Source organism: Quercus suber, unplaced genomic scaffold (genome assembly GCF_002906115.3).
Source record: "Quercus suber isolate HL8 unplaced genomic scaffold, Cork oak 2.0 scaffold_345, whole genome shotgun sequence".
Classification (NCBI taxonomy): domain Eukaryota; kingdom Viridiplantae; phylum Streptophyta; class Magnoliopsida; order Fagales; family Fagaceae; genus Quercus; species Quercus suber.
Genome location: NW_027069797.1, coordinates 287,116 through 305,515, shown reverse-complemented (window position 1 = coordinate 305,515; position 18,400 = coordinate 287,116). Strand labels below are relative to the sequence as shown.

At 36.5% G+C, this 18,400-nt stretch overlaps 1 protein-coding gene across 1 annotated transcript; it reads left to right on the top strand.

Moving 5' to 3' along the window:
* Positions 1-6,496: 6,496 nt before the first annotated feature.
* LOC136061729 (uncharacterized mitochondrial protein AtMg00810-like) lies at positions 6,497-7,078 on the top strand. Its single transcript, XM_065759898.1, has 2 exons — positions 6,497-6,724; positions 6,881-7,078. Exons 1-2 carry the CDS (start codon positions 6,497-6,499, stop codon positions 7,076-7,078), a joined length of 426 nt encoding a protein of 141 aa, XP_065615970.1.
* Positions 7,079-18,400: the final 11,322 nt, after the last annotated feature.

Below are 18,400 nucleotides of genomic sequence, written 5' to 3'. Positions count from 1 at the left end.
GTTGAAAAATTAGCAAATATTCTCAATATGTTACTTTATCAATTAAATTAATAGTATTTTTTGATTGGTGGAATATTCCTTTTTGCTAAGTCTATAATATCCCAATTAATAGCAAAATACTGAAATGCCCCCAACCAACCGTGTAAAATAAAACTAGGAAGTCGTGATTCTTAACCCAACCCGGTTAAATTTAGCTTGGGTAAATTAAACCTCTTCCAAATAAAAACAATTACACTACCTATAGTAAACAGTAAACTAAACCTAAACTACCTACATTGTCAATCATTCAATTTGACTCGATAATCATATGACCGATAAGCCATCAACGGCATCACCTATAGCCACCACCGTAAGTTTAGGCATGCACATTACTTGCTGTCTACCACATCTTTGTATCTCCAAGGAAAAACAAATTAATAACAACAAAGCTTTAGTTCCAAACTTTTAAGGTTGGCTATGGATCCTTGATAGTGGATCTGGTGCATTTTTGGCCATTTTGATTTTTTTTTTTAATTATTAAAAAAAAAAAAAAAGACAAATACGAAGTAAAACAGAAAACAAAAAAACAAAAACAAACCAACCACCTAAAGTTTTGGCCATTTTTGCTAGAACCAACTGGTACGCAATAATCTGTTTTTTAGATTACCCAGCCTAGACTCTAGTTGTGATAACTTCTAGTATGCATTGAGATACCAATCTGCATTTTGCTTGTTAGTTGAGAGAATTCTTAATTTTTTCTTAAAATAGATTGAATTTATATCATAGATTGTTAATGTTTTTGTCAAAGGATGATTTGGGAATAATGTGTGCTCTATACAGATTTCCACGTTTTAGTAGTGCAACTTTATAGTATGAGATGTTCAACTTTTGGAAGTGCCTCATCAAGCAATCATTAACAATTGCGAAGTACATCAAAAGACTCAAGCTTTCGGGTTTGCCAAACAACCCTTTAGAGCATCCGCATCAGATGTGGCAAAAATTATGCCATTTTGCCACATTAAAACCCTACTTTATTATTTTACCACGTCACTTTACAACATCTCATTTATCAGATGTTTTATACTACAATTCTATACATTAAAATAATATTTCCTACATATTAAAATAATATACTAAATTCCTCCCCCCAGTCATCGTCATCATCAACCACCACGGCGGCAGCAGCAGCAACAACAACAACAACCACAACCAGAAAACATATCAGAACAGAACAGATCACCAGGAAAAAAAAAAAAAAACCACCACCGAGATCAGAACAGAGATCACCACCACCACCGCAACAACAGCAACAACAACTACTACTACTACAACCACACCCAGAAATAGAACAGAACAGATCACCAGAAAAAAAAAAAAAAAAAAAAAAAAAAAAAAAAAAAAAAAAAAAACCCACCACCGAGATCAGAACAGAGGTTCGCCATCACCGACGATTCGCCCACCGCCATAACCCACAATCGATTCGCCCACCGCCAGCCGATTCGCCCACCGCCATAACCGCCATAACCCACAATCGATTCGCCCACCACCAGCCGATTCGCCCACCGCCATAAGCCACAATCAACCCATGAAACTCAACCCACCCACCGCCATAACCCACAACTCGAACCCACCCACCACCGATCTACCCATCCGAACCCACCCATCAAACCACAGCCAAAAAAAGTGAACGGAAAAAAGAAAAAAGGAAAAAAAAAAAGAACCCGAAGCGAGAAGAGTGGTGGCCATTGGTCGGCGGCGTCGAGTGGTGTGATCGGCGGCGTTGAGTGGTGGCCATTGGTCTTCGGTGTGCTGTGGAAGACGAAGAGAGAAGATAGAGATGAGAGGGAAGACAGAGATGAGACGGAGAGAGTGATTTGATACTGTGATGAGGAGAGAGAATACATAATAAAATAATAATATATATTATGCCACATTTGTCCGTACAGTGCCAAATTTGTGATGGCACTGTAGCATATTGCAAAAATTTAGAACATTTAACACATCTGATAAATGAGTGTTTTTAGTGTTTGGTGTGCCAAATGTGCCAAATAGCATTTGGCACATTTGGCACATCTGATACGGATGCTCTTAGTGGAGTTATATTTACTGCACTACAAAGAATCTATGGGCTATTCTCAAAAATAAATAAATAAATATAAAAAGATATATGGGTTATTAGACGGGTATAAAGTAAATATAAACTATAAACTATGAAGTGGGCATAAGCTCATGTCTTAATTTGAATTGGTCCCGGCACTATTTGTTGGGTCCCATGCACCCACGCTATTCCGCAATTATGCAAGGAGTACAAAGCCAAATTGGAGTCTTTTGTATTTATTTATTTTAGAATATGGCAAATTGCTTTTCGCAAGAGATGCAGTTTGGGCACGTGTTTAGTTTTAGAAGCGCGTTCGCGTTGTATCCTATAGCAAATATTGACTTAAATTGAGTTTTAATACCAAGTCAATATGACTCACTGAATCGCACCCCTTTCAAGTACAAGGCTTATTATCTCCACCCACCCTCCTTGCCTCAAAAAAAGAGAGGAAATTCTTGTATATTTTATCCTTTCCATGACTGTTTGACCACCTAATTCTTGTAGCTTTGGCTTGGTTGAGGGACCAATCTCAGAGGTGACCGAGTATTCAAGCTTTAATTCATCTTTCATCACAGTTCTCTCAAATTCAATTTTGTGATTACCCAAAATTAACTAGCTTTACCAATGCGTAGTTGTGATTAGAATATTCCCAGTAATCTTCGCCACTCGTTATCGTGCTCGGTCTATGGTATTTTGACATCGTGATTCAAGGCAATTAATTTCTTAAGAGAAAGACTAGCTAGTTTAACATCTACAAATGGCCTATATTACCTAATAATATTCTGTTCCTTTGTCGGCTGCTATTTGACGTTTGTGGGACGGTTTTCTATTTTATGTAACAGATAAATGTAAAATCCCTCTCACATAGGTCAGAATCTCGTACAGTTATAATGGGAATATATAACATTTTTTTTGTGTGATAATGATAGACTTTATATATCCCTATTACACATTATTCCGCATTACGTGGAATAGAAAATTATACACACATATGTTAACGTATAGAGTGTTGTGGGCTTTAGGCCTAGTTAGGCTACTTGTATAGCACACATATTTACTTGTACTGCACACATATACCTTTTATATAAAGGCACATATGTACATTCTTTTATCAAGAAATACAATACTATTACATTCAGTATTTCTAACATGGTATCAGAGCCACTGCTCTAACCTTTTTCTTTGCAGTCTTATCTTTATTGGTGTCACTATTCTCAACATCGCTTCCGCCGTCACAACCGCTGCCGCAGCCTTTCGCCGTAGAACCTCCGACGTCTTTCAACCGTCGTCCTTAGGTTCCGGACCTACAGTCGTCGTTGTTGAGAAATCCCGCATCACACAGACCACTGCACTTATCGTTTTCGCCTTGCATCTTGCTCCGACAAGTTTTTTTCAGGTACTACAGTGGTCGTCTCGCCCCGATCTACTCAATCGTGGAAACCTCATCATCATTGGAGCTTGCCCGCGCCTTCACGCGCCTCCAAAAGATTCTGCGGACAAGATCACACGCTTCACGCGCCAACACGCACCGAAAGTCTTACTCACGCACTGCCACGCGTCGTCAGACCTACTCACGCGCCTCCACATGCCGCCACTTGCCGGCATGCTCTGACACACTCCAGTTCTGCACCTGCTGATCTTAGCCCTAGGTGACGTCATCTGCTGACATCATCATCCACCACGTCAGCTGACGACATCTGTTGACTTGACAGCGTTGACCGTTGACTCAAAGTTGACTTTGACCAGTGTTGACCGTTGACTTTTTTACCATAGTTGACTTTTGCAGTTCAGGTGCTCCTTATCCAGTTTTTCGCGTAGATTTCATTTTAGCAGTCTGTTTTTTGCATATTTTGCTTCTAAATGAAGAATAATGACATGTCTTCTTCTTATTACAACAATTGTCGCGGCCAATCTATCAAACGTTTTTGCAAACGTTTTGGCCATAATATTAAGACTTGCTATCATCGTAACAAATCAGTTGTTTCAATTTATACTGCTACTGTTGCTAACACTGAGAGTGTCCAACCAATGGCTCCTGTCTCTGCACAGTTTAAGTCTTCTAGATCTATTTTCTCCATTTCCATATATGACCTTATAAATATCATCGCCAATGTCATACGTATGGTTGGTAATGCATCTTCTTCCTTTTCTCTCTCAGCTTTATCTGGTATGTCTCCTACCTCTTGGCTTATGGATTCTGCTTGTTGCAATCACATGACACCTCATTCGTCCTTATTTTTTGACTTTAAACCTGCACCGCACCCTCTTAATATTCGCATAGCAAATGGTTCCACAATGTCTGGTCATAATATAGGTTCAGTTTCAACCTTCAACCTCTTGGTTCCTGGAGTCTTTAATGTTCCTGACCTTTCTTATAATTTATTTTCTGTGGGACAATTAGCTGAGTTGGGTTATCGCATTACCTTTGATTATTCTGGGTGCATTGTGCAGGATCCTAGGACGGGACAGGAGCTTGTGACCGGTCCCAGAGTTGTGTGTATGTTTCCCATGGACAACCTTCGTCTTTCACTTGTTGCTCATGTTTCTGTTGGTCACGCATCTTCCTCTCGAGTACAACAATTGGCTTCTAGAGGTTTGTTAGGTTCAGTGTCTACAAAAAATTTTGATTGTGTTTCATGTCAGTTAGGAAAAAAACCAGCTTTGCCTTTCAATATTAGTGAATCCATATCCACTGAGATCTTTAACCTTATTCATTCTGATGTTTGGGGGCTTTCCTCTGTCTCTAGTATTGGTGGGTCTAGATATTTTGTTGTCTTTGTTGATGATTACTCTCGCTATAGCTAGATTTTTAATATGAAACATCGTTCTGAATTATTTGAAGTATATTCTAATTTTGTAAAAATGGTTGAAACTCAATTTTCCAGACGTATCAAAATTTTTCGATCTGATAATGCTCTTAAATATACTCAATATGCTTTCCAAGTTATTTTGCATTCCTATGACACTATTCATCAACTAACTTGCCTAGGTACCTCTCAGCAAAATGGTAGAGTTGAACGAAAATTTCGTCATATTCTTGACACTGTTCGTGCTCTCTTTCTCTCTACTAAAGTTCCTGCTCCTTTTTGCGGTGAAGCTGCTCTTCATGCTGTTCATACTATTAATCACATTCCGAGTCCTGTTATCCAAAATCAAACTCCATATGAGCGCCTTTTTCGGTCACCTCCAGACTATCACCATCTTCGCTTCTTTGGTTTTGCTTGTTTCGTTCTTCTTCAGCCACATGAGCATAACAAACTTGAGTCTCGGTCAAGGCTTTGTTGTTTTCTTGGCTATGGCAAAACTCAAAAGGGGTATAGGTGTTATGATCTTGTTTCTCATCGTCTTCGTATCTCCCGTAATGCTGTCTTTTGGGAACATCGTCTCTTTGTTGAGCTCTCTTATTTCAGTGCTTCCTTGTCTTCCTCATCTGTCTTAGATCTTTTTCCAGATGAGGCACATATTCCTTCTGTAGCTACCCCTAATCCTCCTGTAATTGCTCCTGATTCTGTTGCTATAGACTTCTTTGTCCAACCACCAGATATCACTGATCCCTTTCCTAGTTCACCCTTTAATGAACAGGTGGAAGATGAACAAATTGAAGATGAGCTACCCAACCCCAATCCTGAGCTTGGGTCTCCTACTCCTGCTCTGCCTGAAGATCTTGCACAAGACATTCCACCTCGTCACTCAACTCGGGTAAGATCTATTCCTACACATTTACTTGACTATCATTGTTACATTGCTCTTACTACATTACACGAGCCTCACACCTATCTTGAGGCTTCCACTAACCCTTTATGGTAGATTGCAATGAAAGAGAAACTTGATACATTATCTAAAAACCATACTTGGGATTTGGTGACACTTCCTCCTAAAAAATCTGTGGTTGGTTGTAAGTGAATCTACAAGATTAAGACTCACTCTGATGAGTCTATTGAGCACTACAAAACTTGTCTTGTTGCAAAAGGTTTTACACAAGAGTATGAGATTGATTATGAAGAGACATTTGCTCCGGTTGCTCGTATCTCATCTGTTCGTGCCCTCTTAGTTATTGCTGCTGCCAGTAAATGGGACATTTTTCAGATGGATGTCAAAAATGCATTCCTTAATAGGGATTTAAGTGAAGAAGTGTATATGCAACCTCCTCCTAATCTCTTTGTTGACTCAAACAAGGTTTGTCACTTTCGACGTGCACTTTATGGCCTTAAACAAGCTCCACAAGCTTGGTTTGCCAAATTCAACTCTACCATCTCTCACTTGGGTTACATGACCAGTCACTATGATTCTGCCTTACTTCTTCGTCGCACTTACAAAGGCACTATTTTACTTCTCTTATATGTGGATGATATGATCATAATTGGTGATGACCTCAATGGCATCTAAGAACTCAAGACTTTTCTCAGTCAGCAGTTTAAGATGAAAGATCTTGGACATCTCAGCTACTTCTTGGGTCTTGAAATCACTCATTCTATAGATGGACTTTATATTACTCAAGCCAAGTATGCCTTTGAACTCTTGTCTCGCGCTAGACTCACTGATAGTAAGACTGTTGACACTCTAGTTGAACTTAATGTGCATTTGACTCCCTTAAGGGGGAAACCATTGTCTAATCCCTCTCTTTACAGATACTTGGTTGGCAGTTTGGTTTATCTCACTATCACTCGTCCAGACATTTCCTATGCTATTCACTAGGTGAGCCAGTATCTGTTTGCTCCACGATCGACTCACTATGCTGCTGTTCTGCGCATTCTTCGATACCTAAAGGGCACTCTCTTCCATGGTCTTTTCTACTCTGCTCAGTCTCCTCTTACTCTCCGTGCATTTTCTGATGCTGATTGGCCAGGAGACCCCACTGATTGTAGGTCCACCACTGGTTATTGCTTTCTTCTTGGTTCTTCTTTGATTTCTTGGCGAAGCAAGAAACAAACTCATGTGGCCCGCTCCAGTACTGAAGCAGAATATCGTGCCCTTACTGATACCATATCTGAGCTCCTTTGACTATGATGGCTTCTCAAAGACTTAGGTGTGTCTACATCCTCTACTACTCCTCTTTATTGTCACAAACAGAGTGCTATTCATATTGCTCACAATGATGTCTTCCATGAATGGATTAAACACATCGAGATCGATTATCATTTTATCCGTTTTCATCTTGCTCATGGTGCTCTCAAGCTGATCTCAGTCTCCTCTAAAGATCAACTTGCAGATATCTTCACCAAGTCAGATCCTAAGGGACGCCTTCGTACTTTGGTTGACAACCTCAAGTTGGTCTTACATCCACCTTGAGTTTGAGGGGGGCTGTTAACGTATATAATGTTGTGGGCTTTAGGCCCAGTTAGGTTACTTGTATAGCACACATATTTACTTGTACTGCACACATATGCCTCCTATATAAAGACATCTATGTACATTCTTTTATCAAGAAATACAATACTATTACATTCAGTATTTTTAACATAAAACATTAATTTAGTGTATTCTAAGAGTTCATGGATTAAAGTAAACTAGTTTTTTATTTTGTCCTTGCAGAGAAGTAAAAGTAGTTTAACATGTAGCCTTAAGCTAATAATTATATCCTTTAACCTTGCGAGCATTAAAATTATTTGATGGACAAAAGAATGATGCAAAAGAACAAGGATACAAGTATATAGCCATATAATAAGGTTTTATTAAGGGAAGGGTGTTTTCGCAGTCATGCGATGTTAACTAGAACATTAAAAATTTGGGAACCACACGACACAAGTGTACAGACAAATTTACACCCAACGGACCAGAAAATGCCATCTGGACAAGTGGGAGGACTATGTAGTCCTCCAGTGGTACGGAGGTAAATAACATATATATATATATATATATTTTTTTTTTTTATGGGAGGTAAATAATATTTGGGCAAGCAGTGTTTGGCGTATTGAGTTTGAGAGAACTAAGACGAAAGATTAATTAAAGCTTGAATCAATGGCCGGTTACTTTTGAGATTAGTCCTTCTCAACGTTACATTTATTTAATGCACTTTAACATATTACTACATTTCCCTAATAACATAGAAGTTTTTAAATATGTTGCTAACAACTTTGTAGCTCAAAAGGTACTTACTGAATTTCCAATAAAAACATTTAAGATTTAAATCTCTCTCACTTCATTATATCTATTGAATTAGGGGAAAAAAAAGTTCTTAAATTCATCCCTAACTTTCAAATTTATCAAATAGGTTATCCCAACCACCATCACAATTGATCCACTCTATACACCAGCATCAAAGATTCGTCACTCATTAACCAATCATAGCTACCACTATCATAAGTCCAACATTCACAAAATTAATCATCACTTTAGGAGTATCACTCGTTTATGATTGTCATACTTGCCACCACCTTAAGCAAGCTCAACATAATATTCAGTTAAGCTCAATTGTAAATTTGGACGTTAGTTAGCAATTTCAATGAATTGATTGATTAATAGTAGATGGAAAGTTCCCAGGTGAAAATGACAGTTTAAGTTGTTGGTGATATTAAAACAGGGTGCTCAATTGTAAATTTGGACATTAGTTAGCAGTTTCAATGAATTGATTGATCAATAGTGGGTGGGAAGTTCCCAGGTGAAAATGACAGTTTAAGTTGTTGGTGATATAAATTAATTAAAACCTAAACCAACTCAACCCATGAACATCCATAGCCGATATATTGCAGTTTCCTACCTTGGCAAACCATAAAACTTTGTGTCTCTAATTGAGTAGTTGTCAAATTTATGGATTGTATTAGAATCCTATTTTGATTTGGTAACCTATTTGGGATTTAAAAGAAAAGTTAACTTGGTTTACTCCTTTGGATTTTGATGTGAAAGGAAGGTTTACACCTAAGCTTAAGGCCTCCCATTAAAGAAGTCCCAAATTTTATTATATTAGTTGATTAAAAAAAAAAGTATATACACTATTTTTTTTCTCATTTTTAAGTATGCCCCAAACTACTAGGCCAATAAAAACTCAACCCAATTAAAACTTTAAAAATGTTTTTAAAAAATGTTGCAAAAGTGCCAAATCATCATTGATCATCTCTACTTTGGGAATTTTGATTAAAGTATTACTTTTGAATTTTCTTAATAGACTATATTGAAGCCAATCATGTTGCCTGATGTTTCCTACCCCCTCCCCCCCCCAATTCAAGCTTTATATCAAACAATTAATGTCGAACAATGATAACAAGCTTATAACAGAATTGATAAACAATTAAGTCAAATATAAACACATCCACAGCAGTAAATATAAGGTAAAGATAAAGGGAAAGAAGATGCAAACACACGGACAACACACGATGTGTTATCGAAGAGGAAACCGAAGTCCTCGGCGTAAAACCTCTCTGCCGCCCTCCAAGCGGTCAAATAATCCACTAAAGAATGTAGTTGGGATACATGAACAGCAGAAGACCCTCCAAGCCTAATTTACCCAAGTACCTAAACCCTCCAAACTTCTTGCTCCAACGAGGTTACGCCGAACATATTTCTTCTTTAGCTTGCCGGATTCCGCTACTTGACCAAAGCATCAACCAATGTATATTGGTTCCTTTCCAAACTGCTTCCTAAAGCACCAAATGGACCTTCTCACAGACGTGGGTGTGGTAAGATAAGGGTTTGGTAAATGACCTATCAAGGTTATGATAATGGAGAGGAAGAGAGTAGAGGAATTTGTAAAGTCTCTTTAGATGAAGATTGGGGATGAATCAATCTTGTTTTTCTCTAGGGTTTTCTCTCACAAAATTCTCTCTGGAAACTCTCCCAATATGATGGGTATAAGGGTGTATATATAGTAGGGTGAGAAAGGAATGCAAAACGTCAGTTTTTGCCAAACAGGGCAAGTTGGCGAATTGATCTCGTGGCTTGACCAAGTCGCGAATTCAAGTCGCGAAGTAACGGCCTAGCCAGACTGGAACTTTTGTCTTGTAGCGTGACAGCTGGTGCGACCCTTCAGCTTCCCAGTGTGCCTTTCACGTGCCTACCTTTCGCGGCTTGCCAGTCGCGATCCACCCGCGAGCCCTAGCCGCGAGACTCTGTTTTTCTTGCACACTTTTGAGCTTTTCTTCACATCTTCTCACACACTACCCTTACAATTTTCCCATCTAAATACAGGGTTGCTAAGTGCTAAATTACAAACAAATTGGTCACGGAATAAAGCCAATTAAATGGTTGATTAAATTCAACCTTACAATTATGAATGGTTAGCCTACCATAAGTTTTGCCTTAACAACATTTTTCATATTACTTTTACAACAAATTTTAAGCAGTAGATTGTTACTTGGGATGACAATTTTACCCCACCTTGCCTTATCCGCCCTCTCCGCTTCGACCTAGTCAGGTCTTTCCCACCCCACATAGGTGGTAGGGATGAGATTTTAGCCCCCACTGCAAGGCAATGATGGGTTTAGACATTTTATCCCACCTCGCCCCTCTTCGACCCATTCCCACCTCGCCATTATTGATAAGGATTATAATTGTAAATTTTCATAGCCTAAATTTCAACTATTTAAACAAATAAATCAATACTAACTTATTTAAATGCATGAATATTAAGATTTTTGTTTTTGTTGTAATATTGTCTTCTTAAACACTTGGATAATATTATTGCTAAAAATTAGTTTGATTTGATGAGATAAATTTAATTATAATTTCAAGTATATTTATATTAATGAAATAAGCTTTGTTATAAAAAATTGAAATATTTATAAGGCAAATTAATATGAAGTAGAATTTTACGGGGCGGGGTGGAGCCACGTGGAGCCCAAGGAGCAGGGAGCTTTTTTCCATCATATGTGGCGAGGCAGGGATGGGGTAAGACAAAACCATGCGGGGCGAGGGTGAAAATCCCAACCTTCAACCCCGCCCCTCCCCATTGCTATCCTTAGTTGTTATCTCTAGTTGTTGCCTGTTTTAATATGAATCTACCATTGAAATTATTTTTTTGCCCACCAACAAATAATAACTTGTCACTAGGATTTGTTGTGAAAATATTGTAGATATAACATTTCTTTTAACGTTAATGCTATATACTTGAACCAATTATAAAATGAATCCATCAATTAGAAAAAAAAAAAAGTAGAAAAATATCACAAAATTACAAGGTAATTAGTGTCATGTTAAAGTTTGTTTTGAAACTATATAAACAAATTGCACTTTATAATATGTGCTTGTATTCATTGCCAAAAAAATTAAGAAAAATGTTTTGATACCCCTTGCATTTTGGTGTAATGGCACTTGCACTCTACAATTTTTCATTTTAGTCAATTTAATTTATACATTTTACATGTGTTTAGATTAAAATTTATTGAAAACTATTTCAATAATCATTTTTAAAAATGAATTTTTAAATGAAACGCATAAACGTGAATGGCTAATAAGAAAATGGAAGAAAATATCGGTTATGAATTTTATATCAAAACACAAATTGAATTTCTCGTATTTTCATCCTAGAATTGCAAGTGAAGCTAGCAAAAAACTAATCAAAGGGTGTTTTTAGAAGAATTATAGAATCCCAATCACACCTAGATTGCACAGAGCAATGATTCCTCCAAATTCTACTCCAAAAATCCAAAAATTTCACATGTTAGGTTCAAGAAAACCACCAAAATTTGAGAAACATAAGATCCCTAATCACGCCCAATTTAGGAGATTCCAAAGGCTTGAGAATCGAAAAGCTTCAAAGAGAAAGTGAGACTATTGTGGCCATTAGGGATCAACAACTATGTGTGCTTATGGTCCTTATTAATTGATACTTTATTCAACGAACTGAAGCTAAAATTTGAAGCTTTTCGAATATATGTTGTGAAATAATAATTTTCAGTTGAAACTCTAATCTCTTATTACATGCACCGTAATGTTAGCTTTTCTCATGAACACCAGAATATTAAATAAGGGTTCGAAAAATATGAGACTAATTAACAGAACCAGTAAAATAAGTTTGATAGATGAGAGGAAACTTGTCGATAAAATCTGGCTCCTGCAACCTTCCTCAAGATTCAACGGCAAGCTTTGGTTGTGTGCACTCACAAACCAAAACTTTGAACTCGTGTCAACTGTCAATGCCCAAAGGAATGAAGGACTTTTTTTGCTGAAGAATGAAGGGACTTGTGATAGATAAAAATAGAGTGGGATTTTTATTTCTGGATTGATATTCGTTTAATTTTAGAACGGGAAAATACCTCTTTTTATATAAGTTCACTTAATTAAAACTTGAAGGGAGAAGTTGACAGAAATAACTATGTAGTACATATTTTTCCTTCTTGATTGCCTTGTCTCCAACAATTACGTAGAATATTAAGGAAATTGCCACGAATTGGGGATTGCTGAAGCATAAAAAGAAGTGCTCATTTTACATGATTGCATAAGGGGAAAAATGTAAAAATCGTGGACCAAAGGGGTTAAGCGGATAGTGGGGTTAGGTGAGTCTACTTCTCTATGTTCGTTTACTAGTCACCTTGTGTCTAAATAAGGGGCAAGAATACTTAGGTAGTCTAGAGCATCTTCAATAGATTAGTCAAAGTCATTTTTTGGAGGGCAAATCTAAAAAATCAGCTCCAACAAATTCTCTAAAAACAAAACTTTTTCAAAACTTTTTTGAAGTTGTTACAGTAGTTCTATTGATCTAGAAAATTCTGTAACAATTCCAAATCATTATTTTATCTTAAAAAACATACCCAACCATATAAAAAAATATTCTTTCTCTCTCATCCAATCTCTTTTCCTTCTCTATTGTTTTCTCTTGGTTAATTTCCTCTTTCCTCCCTTTCTCTTTCTTCCTCACGAGAACTTTCTCTCTATTTTATCTCAACGGCTACAAAACGCATAACACAATCCAAACACAAAAACAATTTTTCTCATAAACAAATGAAATCAGAACAATAAAAGAAAATAATAATTAAAAAAAAAAAAGAGAAAAGAGAGAGACCCATCTAGTTTTTGTTCTCCACCTGCTCTCTCTCTCTCTCTCTCTCTCAAATGAGATTTTTCATATTATGAACTTTGGTCTGTGATGGTCCATGGAGTTGTAAAATTATGCAAGAGGTATATGGTGAGAAATTAACTATGTATTGTCAAGAGTACAAGAAGTAGAAAAACAAGAACAAAGTGAAGACAAAGAGATGAGAAAGAGAAAGAGCTGGGTGTTCTAGAGTGAAGTAGAAAAACAAAAAACAATAGTTAAAAAACAAAAGTGAAGATAGAGAGAGGAGTGGGTATATGTGTGTGGAGGAGAAAAAACAAGAGAAAAAAAAATAAAAGAGAAAAAAGAAGAAGAAATGTATGGATGAAAAAAATAAAGAGAAAAAGGAAAAATAAATAAAATATAACAAATCAAATTTGAGAAATGCTACCACAATATTTTCACAATATTTCACAATACTTCTCATTAAAATTAGATAATCTTACAACTCACTATCATTGTAACAAGTGCTCAATGATATTTGTTAAAAAAAAAAAAACATTATTGGAAAATTTTAAAATATTACGATTGGAAGATTAAAAAAATATAGATGTTAAGAATTTGAAAAATATAACCATTATGAATGAAGGAAGATTTAAAAAAAAAAATAAATAATGAAGAAAAAATATTTAATGAGATAGAGAAAAGATAGAGAATATGCTGAAAATTGTATTTGAAAAAGTAAGTAGGTAAAATGTAAAATGTAAAAGTTATTGTTTATTTTTCAAACAATATGAAAATTTAGAGAGACGGTTAGAGATACTTTGAAAGCAATACTCCGAGCACTCATAAAGTGCATGGGCCCCACACGTGGGTCCTACCCACTTTGTGCCGAGGCTACCTAAGTTTTTCCCTTAAATGAGACCAGCTGTTGTTGTTTTCCAAATTTGAAACTTTTTTTTAACATAAGGATTTAATGGATTATTTCTTCCTAATTGTATGTCATACAGAATAGTTCTCAATCACAAAATAGATGTATATTTTTTTTTGTCATTTATGGTTCTATCAACCCCGGCCCTATATCAATTGCAAAAACACAATAATCATTCAGCCTGCAAGACACCAGCCTGACAAGTTGCTAAATTCTTTTGCTTGTGAATGTAGGAATGTGTTATTCATGTTTCAACAGAACACCAAGGAAGTAAGTGTTCAGATGTATTGGTAAAGAAAAGAACATAGCCTGATGCTATAATATTCGCTTCTTTTTTACTCAACAACAAATCATATAGCTTCCAATTTTGTACAATTGTACCCAAAAGAAAGGGTCACCATGTAACAACAAAGAAACTAATTACATATAATATATGTATGTAAGGAAAAAAAAAAAAAAAAACCCCTTTCTCTAGTAGAGGAGCAGGGAAAATTTAGTTCGGTTGACGATCAAGACAGGGACTTGGGCCAAGCCCACTGAATAGTAGGACCAAACTTGTATACCTATTCAGATGGATGTCACAATTCAACAACAGTTGGACCAAAGTTCCAGCTCAAAGTTGAAAAAATGAAAAAAAGAAAAAAAGAAAAAAAAAAGTCTTGGAGAAATTTCATAAGTATCTTCACCTGTCAAATCCGCATTCAAATTTCAATGCATGGCATGTACATGGATTTTGATCGGTGCAATACCATTCACATTCACTATTCTTCCTACACAATTTTATTCTTACTATTTTTAATTTTTAGTTTTAACTTTTTTACTATTTTTTTTATTTAAGCACTGGAATTGAAAATGACTTAGTTACTTTTTTTCAACTGTCAATTTCAATTCTTGATAGATATTGCATCGGCGATATTGCACATGATCTCAATCCGCCTTCAAATTGGGATTATAAAGCCATTAAGACATCCCCATTTTATGTGGATATTAAGAGAGTTAATACTGTACCGGAAGCTGTACCGGTTTGCTTAGCGGTACAATATATTTCGAATACCGGTCAATACCGGTGTACCGTTTCGGGTTTACCGCTATTTTTTATATTTATAAATAAATATATACATGTATGTGTGTGTGTGTATATTATAATAAATATAAAAATTTACCATAAAACATTTCCTCAATTCAAAACTAATTATTCATGGTTTTAGACTTTAGTATCAATTAAAAAAAAAAAAACACACACACACACACAATATAAAAAATAGAAAGTTTAAAAGTTACAATTGCATACTAAGAAAACAAATAATACTAATAAATTAATGCAAATAAGTTACCATTTTACCCTAACAAAATTTCAAAAATTACAAAACTTAAAAAATAAAAAAAATAAAAACTTTTTTATGTACCGGCCGGTACGAGGCGTACCGGCCGGTATTACCCAAAATTGGCCGGTATGGCCGGTATTTAAACCGGTACGAAACGTTAATATTTTGATACCGGTATGCAACCGGTACGACCGGCACTGGTACAGTATCGACTTCCTTGGTGGAAATGCCATCTAACTCCACCATTTGTTGCTTATAATAAACAGTAATACCATCTTCCATGATCACAAGAAGTATAGTTTGATCAATCCCTATTACCGTGATCACAAACAACATTTTTAACTTAATCTTCACAGGATCAAAGATCTACCTCCAGAGATTGGTCCCTGATTTAGATAGTAGGTTTGTTTTTTTGTTCATATATCCCAAAAGATGCCAAAACACCAAGCTTTAGTTCTTGCTAGAGGCCTGGTTGTGATTATTCCTTTCTAAATTTCCTCCACCAGCAAAATAAAATGTTGGATTATAAAATTTAAGAGGAGTGGAAAATTAGATTGGCCAAAAACCAGTTCGGTGGAACATAAAAAAATTGAGATATTTTTTGCTTTACGTGGAAAAAAAGAACCTGAGATGGGCACCAGTTGGATGGTCCAATATTTGTAGGTCCCATCCTAAATATCTTTCTCCAATGTGTGCTTAAGTAAAGCACACTATGTGGCCTGGTTTTTAGCCACTGAGCACCTATAAGAAGCATCGGAACCCCAATCAACGTGAGCTTGCCACGTGCGCAACCTTTCAAACCAAAGTTTATCTCTTCTTGTCCTTTCCTTTCCATCGTGCTGTTACCGACTGGTCTCCCCCTTTTAGTTCAAATGGGAAATTATATGGTGGTTTTTGGGTCATGGTAGTCCATCACTTTTTTTTCTTNNNAACACCACCCCCCCCCCCCCCCCCCCCCCACCAAAAAAAAAGAGCATAAATTAAACTTGATTATTTTCAAATTATTAGAACATCGTAAATTTGTAATGATTACTTGCCAAAAATAAAAATAAAAAGAGATTAAAAATATAAATTAATTTGCATCTACATTACAACTTCAAAACAATAAGACAGAACAGTTTGGAGACTTATTATATAGAACAGTTGGAGCCTTATTTTGTCTGATGTCGAGGGGAATCCCTCAATTCCGGCAAGCATGATCCTTATTCTGTGAATCTGTAATTTTAAAGGGATTTGCTACGTAGCCTACAAATTGACAAAGAGGCAGTTGAACATAAAAATAGGAGTAGGATTTGGGTTAAGACTTAAGACTTAAGACCCTTCTACTTGCCGAAGCCAAAGGTTGTCTTTTGGGTCTCCAATGGGCATCTTCTCGCAGCATTTGGAGCTCTTTTCTTGAATACTCCGTTACTGTTTTTGTCTGCAGTTTCGCAATGAAGGGAAGCATTCATGAATCCAGTAGTGAACATGTTATCCGGTGTTGATCTTCATCGAACATATCGTGCCTTCTGCAATGAAGTATGTATGTTTCTTTGAAAATTATTGAAAGTTCAATATGGGTATGAAACACCCTTGAACGTTTAGACCCCAAATTATAAAATTATCAATTCAAGCTTTATATCAAACAATTAATGTGCGGAACATGATAACAAGCTTATAACAGAATTGATAAACAATCTAAGTCAAATATAAACACATCACAGCAGTAAATATAAGGTAAAGATAAAGGGAAGAAGATGCAAACACACGGACAACACACGATGTGTTATCGAAGAGGAAACCGAAGTCCTCGGCGTAAAACCTCTCTGCCGCCCTCCAAGCGGTCAAATAATCCACTAAAGAATGTAGTTGGGATACATGAACAGCAGAAGACCCTCCAAGCCTAATTTACCCAAGTACCTAAACCCTCCAAACTTCTTGCTCCAACGAGGTTACGCCGAACATATTTCTTCTTTAGCTTGCCGGATTCCGCTACTTGACCAAAGCATCAACCAATGTATATTGGTTCCTTTCCAAACTGCTTCCTAAAGCACCAAATGGACCTTCTCACAGACGTGGGTGTGGTAAGATAAGGGTTTGGTAAATGACCTATCAAGGTTATGATAATGGAGAGGAAGAGAGTAGAGGAATTTGTAAAGTCTCTTTAGATGAAGATTGGGGATGAATCAATCTTGTTTTTCTCTAGGGTTTTCTCTCACAAAATTCTCTCTGGAAACTCTCCCAATATGATGGGTATAAGGGTGTATATATAGTAGGGTGAGAAAGGAATGCAAAACGTCAGTTTTTGCCAAACAGGGCAAGTTGGCGAATTGATCTCGTGGCTTGACCAAGTCGCGAATTCAAGTCGCGAAGTAACGGCCTAGCCAGACTGGAACTTTTGTCTTGTAGCGTGACAGCTGGTGCGACCCTTCAGCTTCCCAGTGTGCCTTTCACGTGCCTACCTTTCGCGGCTTGCCAGTCGCGATCCACCCGCGAGCCCTAGCCGCGAGACTCTGTTTTTCTTGCACACTTTTGAGCTTTTCTTCACATCTTCTCACACACTACCCTTACAATTTTCCCATCTAAATACAGGGTTGCTAAGTGCTAAATTACAAACAAATTGGTCACGGAATAAAGCCAATTAAATGGTTGATTAAATTCAACCTTACAATTATGAATGGTTAGCCTACCATAAGTTTTGCCTTAACAACATTTTTCATATTACTTTTACAACAAATTTTAAGCAGTAGATTGTTACTTGGGATGACAATTTTACCCCACCTTGCCTTATCCGCCCTCTCCGCTTCGACCTAGTCAGGTCTTTCCCACCCCACATAGGTGGTAGGGATGAGATTTTAGCCCCCACTGCAAGGCAATGATGGGTTTAGACATTTTATCCCACCTCGCCCCTCTTCGACCCATTCCCACCTCGCCATTATTGATAAGGATTATAATTGTAAATTTTCATAGCCTAAATTTCAACTATTTAAACAAATAAATCAATACTAACTTATTTAAATGCATGAATATTAAGATTTTTGTTTTTGTTGTAATATTGTCTTCTTAAACACTTGGATAATATTATTGCTAAAAATTAGTTTGATTTGATGAGATAAATTTAATTATAATTTCAAGTATATTTATATTAATGAAATAAGCTTTGTTATAAAAAATTGAAATAT

Excerpts from the sequence above, each read along its gene's own strand:
- LOC136061729 (XM_065759898.1), top strand. The coding sequence starts at position 6,497 with ATGAAAGATCTTGGACATCTCAGCTACTTCTTGGGTCTTGAAATCACT. Across the intron at positions 6,725-6,880 it reads GATACTTGGTTGGCAGTTTG|TCTCCTCTTACTCTCCGTGC; the intron begins GTTTATCTCACT and ends TACTCTGCTCAG.